General features: G+C 42.1%; 2 protein-coding genes across 3 annotated transcripts in view; both read left to right on the forward strand.

Moving 5' to 3' along the window:
* Positions 1 to 3,813, forward strand: part of WDR35 (WD repeat domain 35) — a 41,761-nt gene extending 37,948 nt beyond the window's left edge. Inside the window, exons 24-27 of the mRNA XM_057390455.1 lie at positions 204 to 344; positions 1,124 to 1,280; positions 1,909 to 2,149; positions 3,062 to 3,813. Of these exons, the coding sequence (XP_057246438.1) occupies positions 204 to 344; positions 1,124 to 1,280; positions 1,909 to 2,149; positions 3,062 to 3,212 (690 nt within the window). The 3' untranslated portion in view covers positions 3,213 to 3,813. The remainder of the gene's footprint in view (positions 1 to 203; positions 345 to 1,123; positions 1,281 to 1,908; positions 2,150 to 3,061) is intronic.
* Positions 3,814 to 4,581: 768 nt separating this feature from the next.
* On the forward strand, positions 4,582 to 7,735 carry TTC32 (tetratricopeptide repeat domain 32). 2 transcript variants are annotated; one of them, XM_057390456.1, is made up of 3 exons: positions 4,582 to 4,708; positions 4,784 to 4,944; positions 5,823 to 7,735. In XM_057390456.1, the coding sequence occupies exons 1-3, from the start codon at positions 4,596 to 4,598 to the stop codon at positions 5,948 to 5,950; spliced, it is 402 nt and encodes a 133-aa protein (XP_057246439.1). In that variant the 5' UTR covers positions 4,582 to 4,595; the 3' UTR covers positions 5,951 to 7,735. The 2 variants fall into 2 exon arrangements, with proteins under 2 accessions (XP_057246439.1, XP_057246440.1); XM_057390457.1 differs by having other exon boundaries at positions 4,793 to 4,944.
* The last annotated feature ends 3,707 nt before the right edge of the window (positions 7,736 to 11,442 follow it).

The following is an 11,442-nucleotide window of genomic DNA, read 5'->3' on the forward strand; positions in this document are numbered from 1 at the left end:
GAGAATCTGGCTTTATATATATGTTAGCTAAATAAATATAGAATAATATGCATWCTTCACTCTGACATTTTCATTTATAGTTCTTTTTGCAGTCTAAATTATTACATTTAAAGGCAGAATMATTCTTTGGCATGATTTCCTAGGTTTGTACAAGCATGCAATTGTCCAAGAGAATTAAATCCCTTTATTTTGTTTTTTTTAAGATTGCAGATGAAGAGTCAAAGAAAAGGACGAAGCCTTTGCGAGTTAAAAAGCTTTATGTGCTATCAGCCTTACTTATGGAACAGTGTCATGAACAAATGCAAAGTGCACAAAAGGGAAAAGTTAAAGAGAAAAGTTCAGAGGTAGTGTCTTTCCTCCCCCCACCTTCCTGGTATGTGCTAGCTAGTCAGAATAAAGCAAGCCATATTCATGGGAGCCTTAAATTTTTTTTAATAACCCTTTTTCCTGCTAAGAACAAAGCTTTCTTTAAAGCAAGTCCTCCATGAAAATGTATTGGTTTAAGTATTATTTTAAAACATTTGAATTGTATGTATTAATRGATATTTTTCTTCCTAAGTTTAATGTGTATTTCCTAATGTTATCACTATAACAAWGAAAACCAGACTAAGAAACCCCAGCATTTTTTTTCCTGCAAGACTCTCATGTCATTTAGGAATAAGTATTGATCCCAAAGGGTGATCTGTGATTAGATTAAGCTATGTTGCCTGTAATTCAGCAGGGACATGGCTCCATATACAGGGAAAACAAATGGAAGAATTTTTTTTCTCTGCTCACACATTCATCTTCATATGCACAAATGAAATAGTTTAAACAAAGTTTTAAGAGCTCCGGTGTTGAAATGCASTATTAATCCAAACTATGAACCAGTCTGCAGATGTGCACAAAATATATTTGTATACACATGTATATGATATTTATCTTTGAAAATCTGCACCATATGTTGTGCCTGTGCTCTGTACAGAACGCCTGACAATGCTCACTTTAGGTCCATTTGATTTCTCCTACTTAACACAGATACTTGGTGTAATCACCAAGTATAGAAAAGCTCTTTTCACATATCCCTATTTCCTGCTGTATCTGTTTCATATAAAAATTACTCGTGATACTGGTTTGTTTTCAGAGTGCTTCAGCTTTGGCTGGTTTGCTGGAAGAAGATGTTCTTTCTTCAACGAATCGCTTTGCAGACAATGCTTGGCGAGGAGCTGAGGCTTACCACTTTTTCATACTTGCACAAAAACAGCTCTATAAAGGTTCTGTAGATGCAGCACTTAAAACAGGTGAGAATTCATTTTCAACACTGTAAAGAAACTGTTCTAAATGCACAGCATGTAAACTTCATTTATAGCTGCCACATTTTTCATTTCTTAATAGATCCATGGAATTTAAACCAAAACCATATAATGAATTGAAAATGGCTGCAGCCACAGTATCTGGAAAGGGCTTTGCTGAAGAAAATGCAAATCTTTCCAAATACTACCTGGTTAAATTGGTCGATCTGTTCTGCTGACTCTTTTGTTTCTCTCCTTAAATGAAAAGATGTACGTGAGTTTACATCAGACCTCCTTGTAGAGTTTCATAAAAAACTCAGTGGGAATTAGAGAAACAAACACTGCCTGGTACTTTGTCCAAGTAATGAAGATTTCAAATCCTTCTAATATCTTTAAAAGAAACCAACCAACCAATTGAAATAACGTGTTTCAAGAAGACACTTCAATTTCCCAGTCAAATCTCCTTAATTTTTTTTAAAACAATGCTTCATAGTCATGTCAGTAAAAGACTGTGGTTCATTTTGTCCAATTTGTAGGATTTGTATCATCTACTAGTAGGAACTATTTCATACAGATGCTTGCACTTCTCAGAAGATGTGTAATAATTTCCTTGGATTTCATTTTTTCATTTTTTTAGCTCTTCATTTGCGAGATTATGAAGACATTATCCCTGCAGTTGAAATCTATTCCCTTCTGGCACTCTGTGCATGTGCAAACAGAGCATTTGATATTTGTTCAAAAGCCTTTGTTAAACTAGAATCCTTGGAAACTCTTAAGCCAGAGCAGAGGCAACAGTATGAAGACCTTGCTCTACAGATATTCACAAGATATAGACCAACTTTTACCAAAAAAACGGATCAGGATGATGTTCTTGAGAGGTGGGTTTATTTTTATATGATGCCTTGATAAGACTCATCTTTTTCTTCTGCTATTGTCTGTATTTTGGGTTTTAGCAGGTTTTGTGTGTGACCAAATTAATTAAAGTGCTTTGCAGTTTAAACCAAATACTGGATTTAAAAATGAGGCAATTTGGAGAAAAGGTAATACAGCACTATGTTGTTTGGGAAAAATAAGTGCATTCAAGAACAGGGCATAAAGATGTAACTTCATCTTAAGTTGAAAGATAGGTAGATAAAGCACAGGAGTTTTAGGACCTTTGATACTGTGTCATGTGACAAAGTAAGAATGTTACTGTTTGTTTTACCATGGTGGTGTGATGCAAGTATCAACAAGAGAATGTTTAACCATTAATAACTAACAAACTGTAACTAAACATTAATAACTAAACTGTTCAGTGTTTTGTGAATTACCTAAATCTACCTAGTGAGAAAAGATGAATATGTGAAGTGGTAAAATTAGTATTAAGGGCACACTTAAGGGCTACTTCCTTGGAGTGGCTGTACCCACAACAGTCTTTGACATGTTTCCTGCTAAGAGCATGGAATTTGTAAAAATGGAAATTGATTATGAATCAATTTTCTTTTAGCAAATAGGATTTTAACCTGTTTTGATTGATCCTACTGTGCAGCTGTACAGAATCTTACTAGCAGCTGTCTATTTAGACATTAACTTTATATGGCCTTTACTGCTTCTTTTCAAACCATCTTTTGGATCTGCTGGTCCTGATTTATTGCCTGTATGGTTTTGTGGATAAACATTTTCTGGTGTGAATATTTACACACTTGGTTATGTGAATAGTGAAATGTTACATGAATTATTAACTTCCAATCAGCAATTGGCACACCACATTTTTCTTCTTTCAGCTTTATTTATTCTTTTTTTTTTCACAGTGGAGATGGTAAACTTCCTGTGTGTGTTGCAACAGGAGCCCCTATCCTGGAGTATCGATTCTGGATGTGCAGTGTGTGTAAGCACTGTATGAAAGCCAAAGAAGCAAGCCATTACAATGCCTGTCCTCTGTGCCACAGCACAGTAGGCTGAGGATAAAGACTGTGTATCTGCATTTATGACTGCTAAAATTAGCCTCTAAAATGTTACTRTGTATTGAAATACAGCTCAGGTACTCTATTGTAGCAGACAGGGCTGCTATTAGAGAAAAATTAAAAAAAAAAACAAAAAACAAAACCAAGACAGAAAACCCATAAGAGAAACCTTTACTGGTTCCATTTATCTGAAAAAATTACTTTGTAAATAGATTCCATTTTTTTTCTACACTTAAAAAAAGGTTTAAGGTAAAAGGATTTTGGACTGTAGATTGGGTCTAGTTTCAAAACCATGTGAGTTGAATTTAGGTTCATATCGGTATGTTCTATTCTAAGCAGGCTCTGTTTTTTTGTCTCTCTTAATTCCATAGCAAATTATTGTGTTTTCTCAGAATTCACATTTTTTTGAAGGAAGTAATTTCTGAGATGAAACAATGTCACAACAGTTTTGATAATATTACTATATATGTTTTTATACTACTGTTTTGGGTTACTAGAATGATACCAGTATTACACATGTTAGTGCTGGTTTGTTTTGCCAAGTGTATTTAAATGCACCATAGCAATAAAGGGCTTGAAAACACTTAGCAGTCAGTGTGTGTGTCTGTGTTTGGGTTCCTGAGCTTGGGTGATGTCGTCTTAAATTSTTTAAGGAAACTCCATGAATCCGCAAACTGGAACCTGTCATTCTTCAAGTAGCTTGAGAGAGCAGGCTGCATCTGTTGAGAAGATTTCAGAAGCTGAAGTGTCACCCTTGTTACACACAAAGGGCACCTCTTCCAGCGTCTCACCACCCTCATGGTAAAGAATTCCTTGCTTATATTTAATCTAAATCTTCCATCTTTCAGCTTAAATCCATTCTCCCTTGTCTTATCCCTTTATGCCCTTGTAAACGGTCTTTCTCCAGCTCTCTTACAGCCTCCTTAGGTACTGGAAGGTGCTGTAAKGTCTCCACAGAGCCTTCTCTTCTCCATGCCGAACAAGTCCCCCTCTCCCAGCCCGTTTCCCGAGGAGAGGTGCTCCAGCTCTCTGATCATCTTGGCCTCCTCATGTCCATGTCGTGCCTGTGCTGCGGCCCCAGAGCGGGACGCTGTATCGCAGGTGGGGGTTTCCCTAGAGAGAGACAGAGGAGCAGACACCTCCCTGGCCGTGTTGCTTTCGTGTTGTAAATATTAACATATTACATTTTTTGTGTGCGTGTGTCCCGGTTTCCCTTCCCCAGCCCCGTCCCTCTCCCTTTCGTGTTGTAAATATTAACATATTGCATTTTTTGTGCGTGTCCCGCTTTCCCTTCCCCAGCCCCGCCCCTCTCCTCACGGGGCGCGCGGGTCCCTTCCGCCCGTGACGTCAGGGCGCGCGGGCCGCTCGTGACGTCAGCGCGATGGCGGGGGAGGCGGCGGCGCTGCTGAGGGCGGCGCAGGCGGAGCTGCGGGAGCGGCGGCTCTCGGCGGCCGAGGAGCTCCTCAGCCGCTTCATCGCCCGCAGCCCCGCGGGGTAACGCCGGGCCCGGGGAGCGGGGCGGGTGCGCCGGGCGGGGCCCCGCTAACGCCGCTCCTTCTGTCCCCGCAGCGCCCGCAGCGACCTCGCCACGGCGCTCAATGAGCGCGGGCAGGTGCGGTACCTGCGCGTCGAGTTCGCCGCCGCCGTGCAGGACTTCACGGCCGCCATCGAGTGCCAGCCCGGCTTCGAGGTGCCCTACTACAACCGCGGGCTGGTGCGCTACCGCCTGGGTACGGGCCGGGCCGGGGCAGGGCAGGGCAGGGCAGGGCAGGGCAGCGCGACCCGGGCGGCCCCGGGTCATGGGCGGGGACACGGGCGGGCATCGCTCCAGGACAGGCGGGACACGCGTTCTCAGCAGCGACAGCACCTTCAGCTGCTGCTGCCCCGTGTGTGCAGGGACAGCCCCCTGTTCCCAGAGGTGCTGCTGTGTCAATCGAAACGATGCTATTCAGTGGGAAGTAGGAGGAAGGGGTTTTCCAGTTTTACTTCTGGAAAAATTTGTGCTKGGGTAAAACAAGCCAGTTCCAAACACTATGACTAAACTTGAGATAAAGCATTTCCTGAAGGTGTACACCTAAAGGTGTAGCTGCAGTGRCCACAGCCTGCTCAGCTTCCAGTGGGCTGCTGGCCACCTCTGGGGAATTTCCTGYCCCGTTTTTAATGATGCCATAACAAAATGACAGCCGTGTGGTTTTTGTTGGAGCTCAGCCATTGCAGAGGTTGGGGGACTGGAGAATGGAGCCAGACCATGGGCACCAGATGGAAGATCTGTGCCTGGGTGCCAGCTGTAAGGCAGCCTCATTGGTGTGGGCCCTTTGTCTTCTTTTCTTGGAATAAACTRGCTGAATTAAGCCATAAGTCCATTTGAGGTTCAAAAAAATAGATACTCTGTGAATCCATACTCTTGCTGTGAAACACATTGACTCCCACTTGGGCCTGTGGAGAATCCAAATGTAGTTGATCCAGTGAATAGCTGTGACTTCTTGTTGATGAAAGTGTTAGGTGTTCTTGAATTGTGAGAGATTTGTGAGTGTGACCAATTGCAGAAAGATAATTTTATTTTTTTTTTTTTCTTTTTTTTTTTTTTTTTTTTTTTTTTTTTTGACAGGAGACTTTGATGAGGCCATGAAAGATTTCAGAAAAGTATTAGAGTTAAACCCCCAGTTTGAAGATGCTGCATTGAGTCTAAAACAGGCTATTCTTGATAAAGAAGAAAAACAGAAGCGGGGTTATTGAAAATTCAGGGAGTGATGTGAAGTGAAAATATTCCACTGAACATGTGATTTTTGTCATTGACGGATAAAACACAAGATCATTTACATCTGTTATGACCCGTTGAAAAAACCTCATGGGCAGATTAAGTTAAAAATCGATTATGATTGCAACAAAGCCTGAATTTGGATATTTTTAGTCTTGAGGTAAAGTATAATGTTGATCTCTGTGAGACACATGTACAGATTTTGTACAGAAGTACTTTATAAAGACATTGGAAGCTCAGTAGCAGCAAATGAGGCCTATGGTTTTCTTATTAAAACTGTGTTTCCATATTTATTCACAGATTGTCTTCCATGTCAAACAGTCTTCCTTGGGGGGTAAAAGCAAACTCCACAAAACTTGTAAACATAYAAAAGTGGAGCTTGTAAGAAGTATAGTGTTTCAATAATGATAGTGTTAGTTCAGATAAAAATGTAAATTTTATMTAAGCCCAAAGTGCAATTGTTCATCATACGGTGTTGTCCATGACATGATCTATGGCATCTGAATTCCTTTTTCACTTTGGAAATTCTTAATACTTTCTGTATTAAGAAATACTTAAAATGACATCTTTATAGGTAACAGTATCTGTACCTTGCTTGAGAAATGTGGAATGAGAATTCAATCAGTTGTATGTACATTCACTCCTAGGGCTAGTTTTACAGTACCTAAAGAGGTAGGAACAGAGCAAATCTATTTTTTTTTGTAATTCTATAATAAAAGTATTGTCCAGATTAATTGAAAATAAAAATGAACATGTGCTTTTTATCTCATGATTGTCTGCGAAGAGTTTACTTAGAAAATACTCACAGGAGGAATTGTGSCTTTCTTACTGAAGAAATCAATTCCCTGAAAAATACAGTGTGAAACCCATCTGGCTGTGAATACGTAGACAGCTTCATTTCTCACATGGTAGGAGGGACCATTACTGAAGTCTGTAAATCACCAGCCATAAACACCCTTGCATCTTCACAGCAATACAGAGTTCTAATAAAGCAAGTACTCTGATAGCTCACACGAGCATTAGGATTTTGGTTTTTAAATGCAATTATGCCAGTGACATTTCTGCTTTTTACGGTGAATTCCTCCATGAATGGTCCCCGAGTCTGCACAAGCACAGGGATCACTGAAAGTGGTGGGAACGTTTGGRTGATTCATGAGAGCATCCTGGAACCTCTGGATATCCTTCCCAGCAGCCTCACTGAGATCACTTTCAGCTTGAGCATGAAACTGCAACAGCCACAATGAGCGAACTTGAAACAAGGGGCTGAGAAAATGCCACATTTACCACTCGTGCTTTTGACACTTTACTGCACCCATTTAAAGTTACAGAAACAAGATGCATGAGACCAGGATGTGACCATTTACAGTTTGGGAAATAGGCAAAGACTACTTTTTCCCCCCAAAAAAGTCTTAATTTTGGATTTTTCTAGATATATTAAGCACCAGCTTTGCTACCATTTATCTTGGTGTTCTGTCTCCAAAACAACACAGATAATTCAGTGACTTGACACACTTCATGCCACCTCAATCTTGAAAACTGAGAAATYCTACCAACTGTTTGATGGTGAGAAAGTGAGCTAGAACTAAGCATGTTCCTGATGATGCCAAGACAAAAAGTAATGAACAGCTGAATGTGACTTCAGAAATTTTACTGTGAGGAGATCACAGATGTGGTTCTGCACAGGACACTTTAAATGACCGGATATAGACCAAAATATTAACTGTGAATTAGTATTTTAGGAAACAAAGATGCTAGAGATAGTATTCCATCTTGTGTTTTGTGAATGTTGCTTAATTCTCATGGAGTTGTTGATACAGAAATACTGTGCTGGGCTGGGAGCAATTGCCAGTTCTCCACAGTRTTTCCTTGTCTCTCCTGTGAAAGGATAAACTGTCGTCATGCATTTCAGCATATTCTGGAATTCTTTCAAGGTAATTTTGGCCATAGGGTTTTCACATTTTCCCCTTTCACATGCACAGGAGTTAGTTCTTTGGCTTTAAGGTTTTCAGCCTGAAATGATTAAATAGCTCTGCTGGTTTCTGCTGGGATAGAGTTAGTTAYCTTTACAGTGGCGGGTAAGGGGCTGTGRTTTGGATTTGTGCTGAACACAGAACTGATAATACAGAGATGTTTTCGTTATTGCTGAGCAGGGCTTACACAGAACCAAGGCCTTTCCTGCTTTTTGTGCGGCTGCTGGTTAGGAAGTTGGGGATGCCTGGGAGGCTGGGAGGAGACATAGTCAGGACAGGTGACCCAAACTGATCAAAGGGATGTTCCACACCATAGGGCATCATGCTCAGTATATAAAGTATCCAAAAAGACCCCGAAACTCAAAGAGGAGGACATATTTAGCAACACCCCTTGTCCTGCAAAGTATCCTGTTTGTAAAAGGTTAAGACTTTTTTGTCTAATTGAGAGTAATAAAATTCTTTTATGTAAAGTTTTTTTTTTAAATTCAGGCAACCCTTCAGCCTGTAAAAGGAGCGGGATTGTATGCTTTGGATACTTTGCAATGCAAGATGCTGTAGCTTTATATCTTCACTCCTCTCTATGAGGATTCTTCACCTCTGTGGAGCTCCTGGGTCAGTCCTGCCCATTCYACTGCCCTTGTCAAAGTGATGGGGCTGTCAGTGAGTCTGACAGGTGGTTRCTGCTAATGTACTGTGACACTCTTTACTCTGGCCAGAAATGTTTCAGATGTGAATAATTCTCAGCTGCTTTCCCAAGGTTTCCTACCTATAAACCTGCTCTCCCAAACCCTTGACTTTCTTTCCACAGCTGTCATTGGCAGCTCTTCTGTTTGGCTTGCTCCCCATAGCCAGGGTYAATTTGGCAATGAGTAACYGTTCTCACCTGATGATTTACCGCTGAACTTACSAAAAACCTCGTGAATTCTACGATACATTACAGAACGTCAAAGAATAACATCACTGCCTTACAGAACGAGGCAAAGAGTAACATCATCACCCTGTGCTTTTCCCTAGGACTGTTGTCACACAGTGTGCGATGTTGCAAGGCCTTTCCCTTGCTTTTGCAGGAAGGTAGGAAAAGCTGGCAGAACACCAGGGTTAGCAGGGCACTGAGCAGTGTGAGAAGGGTTTCATGTAGGTGTGGTGTGACATACAGTATGGGGARCAAAGCAAGCCTTTCCAAATGGAAAGCTGTGGCACACTGAGGGCAAGGGGTTTGGTTGTCAAATAGCYAGAATATGTCTCTCTTTCACATGCCTGCCTTCTAAGTGAGCAACAGAAGTAATTCTGCATTAAAAGCCTGAAACTCCTGGGCTTTTACAACTGAGGACTGCACTGTTCACTTCTCACCTAGTAGGTAGCCTTGTTAAAAAGTGACTGAGGAGTGAAAGGTGCACTGTTCAATTTTTTTGAGGACTGAACACCTCTATCTCAGTCAAGCTCAGCTATGCAGGTCATGCTCTCTGTTGCCTATCAGGAGGGGAAGGATTCAGAAAAGTAAAACAATGTTAAAAGCTGAAGATTGCTAGCGGAGGGATAATATCCATGTTCTTTTATATCAACAGATTGCTGTTCATCTGCCTCATCCTTTTGACGGGGCAGGGGCTGGATCAGTGGAGCAGATTTGACCCCAGCCCATGGTTTTCATGCATAATGGAAGGTCTGGCTGCTTTTTATGAAAAAATTTGCTGTGAGATCTGGTCAAGGTGGAGGCCCTGCTTCCAGCATGTTGTGACCATTTAAGCTGAGCACTGGTCCATTTCCAAACATTATTTCCAAGACTGTCTTTGTAGGATCCCTTTAGTCCATGAGCAGGGAGGGATTGGAGTCCAGAGCATCGATTCCTACAGCTCACAGTGATCAGGTTTTTCAACACTCATATGAATATATGATATAATATAAGATATAATATGATATCTTATATATAATAGTATATAATAGTATATAATATATATTTATATATGATAGATATATATGATATAATATGATATAAGGTATGATATCATATGATATAAGAATTTCCCAGTCTCCCAGCAAGGAGCAGCTGGTCCAGCTGTGTCTCAGACATCACAACAGTAGGTTTCAATTTAACTCCTGGTGCTATGGAAGAGGCTGACCCGTGCTTTCCAGGCTGGGACTCCCCAGCATGGGGTCTCTGCTGTGCCTCGGTCTGTGCACTTAAAGTAACTTCTTTCCCAATTCATTTTCTCCACGCTGAATAATGAAGGGTTGTTCTACTACAGTGATATGAGCAGAGTGGGTCCTGAAAGCTAATCCAAGGAGCCATTTAGGCCTGAAAACTGCAATCTGGGACAAGAGTTAGGTGAAGTTCTGTCTGCAACAGCTGAGAGGGAGGAATAGTCTCAGGAGAGCGCAGGTGCAGAGCAATATCCCCATGCAACAGAAGGCTGAATGATAGCTTGGGAAAGACCCCCTCAGAGATAACAGGGATTGCCTGACCCTCACACACCATGAGGTGCAGTGTGAAAATCAGCATTGACACCAKGAACAGCAATCAAGGCTGGAGAAACAGACCAAGGATGTGGAATTGCTCTGGCTTGTCTATGGGAAGGTGGAAACCTGAAATGCCTGTTGAAAAGGGAAAGCAAGTCTGTCTCCCCTTTTCCATCTCCCTTCCAATGCATGTGGAAGAGAAAGGTCTCCTCATCTGTCAGGTGGTGGATGAACAGGTATGGAATGCTGCTGGACCCCTTCCTGGTTTTCCAGGGCAGAAGGGGAGGATCTRGGGTATCCCACTTGCTGTAGACAAGTTTATTTGAATATACTCTGGAAGGCTGCAACAAGTGAACCTTAATGACAGTGAACCAGACCTGATGTTCACCTCTGTGGCCCAAGAGTGCTGAGAAGAGAGCATTTAGCCTTTATTATCTTCCCTTCATCTCAATTTACAAATTTCTAGAGGAATGCTTTTTAGGTAAACTGAAAGTTAACCTAAACTTTTGAGTTAGTTGCTGTTGTTAAAAACAGGGAGTGTGCTCTCCTGGAGAATTCATGGGAGCAGTAACTTGCTGGGCCCTGCAGTGTGGGCTGCAGACAGCAGAGTGCACTGCTCSTGCAGCAGAGGAAGGCAGCACCCAGGCAGCTGTTGGGGGGTCCTGGGGTCCCAGCACCCTCCCATTCYTTTTTACAGATCTTAATCCTTCAGCAGGTACGGCTTTAACAGGGCACTTACTCACCAATCATGTTGGACATGACTGCAGCTTTTGGGAAGTGGGTCACTGACCAGCCAGCCTGGGAAGGGGGTGGCTGCAGGAGCTGGGAAAGCCCCTGGAGATAACCCATGAGTGTGTTATCAGCACGAGTGTGCTGCCAGGATAAGTGTGCTCTCAGGGTGAGTGTGCTAATAGGGTGAGTGTGCCCTCAGGATGTGTGTTAATAGGGTGAGTGTGCTGTCAGTGTGGGTGTGGTAATAGGGTGAGTGTGCTGTCAGGGTGAGCGTGCTCTCAGTGTGATGTGCTCTCAGTGTGATGTGCTCTCAG

This window comes from Malurus melanocephalus, unplaced genomic scaffold, assembly GCF_030028575.1.
Source record: "Malurus melanocephalus ecotype Western Australia unplaced genomic scaffold, MMel_1.1 scaffold_26, whole genome shotgun sequence".
Classification (NCBI taxonomy): domain Eukaryota; kingdom Metazoa; phylum Chordata; class Aves; order Passeriformes; family Maluridae; genus Malurus; species Malurus melanocephalus.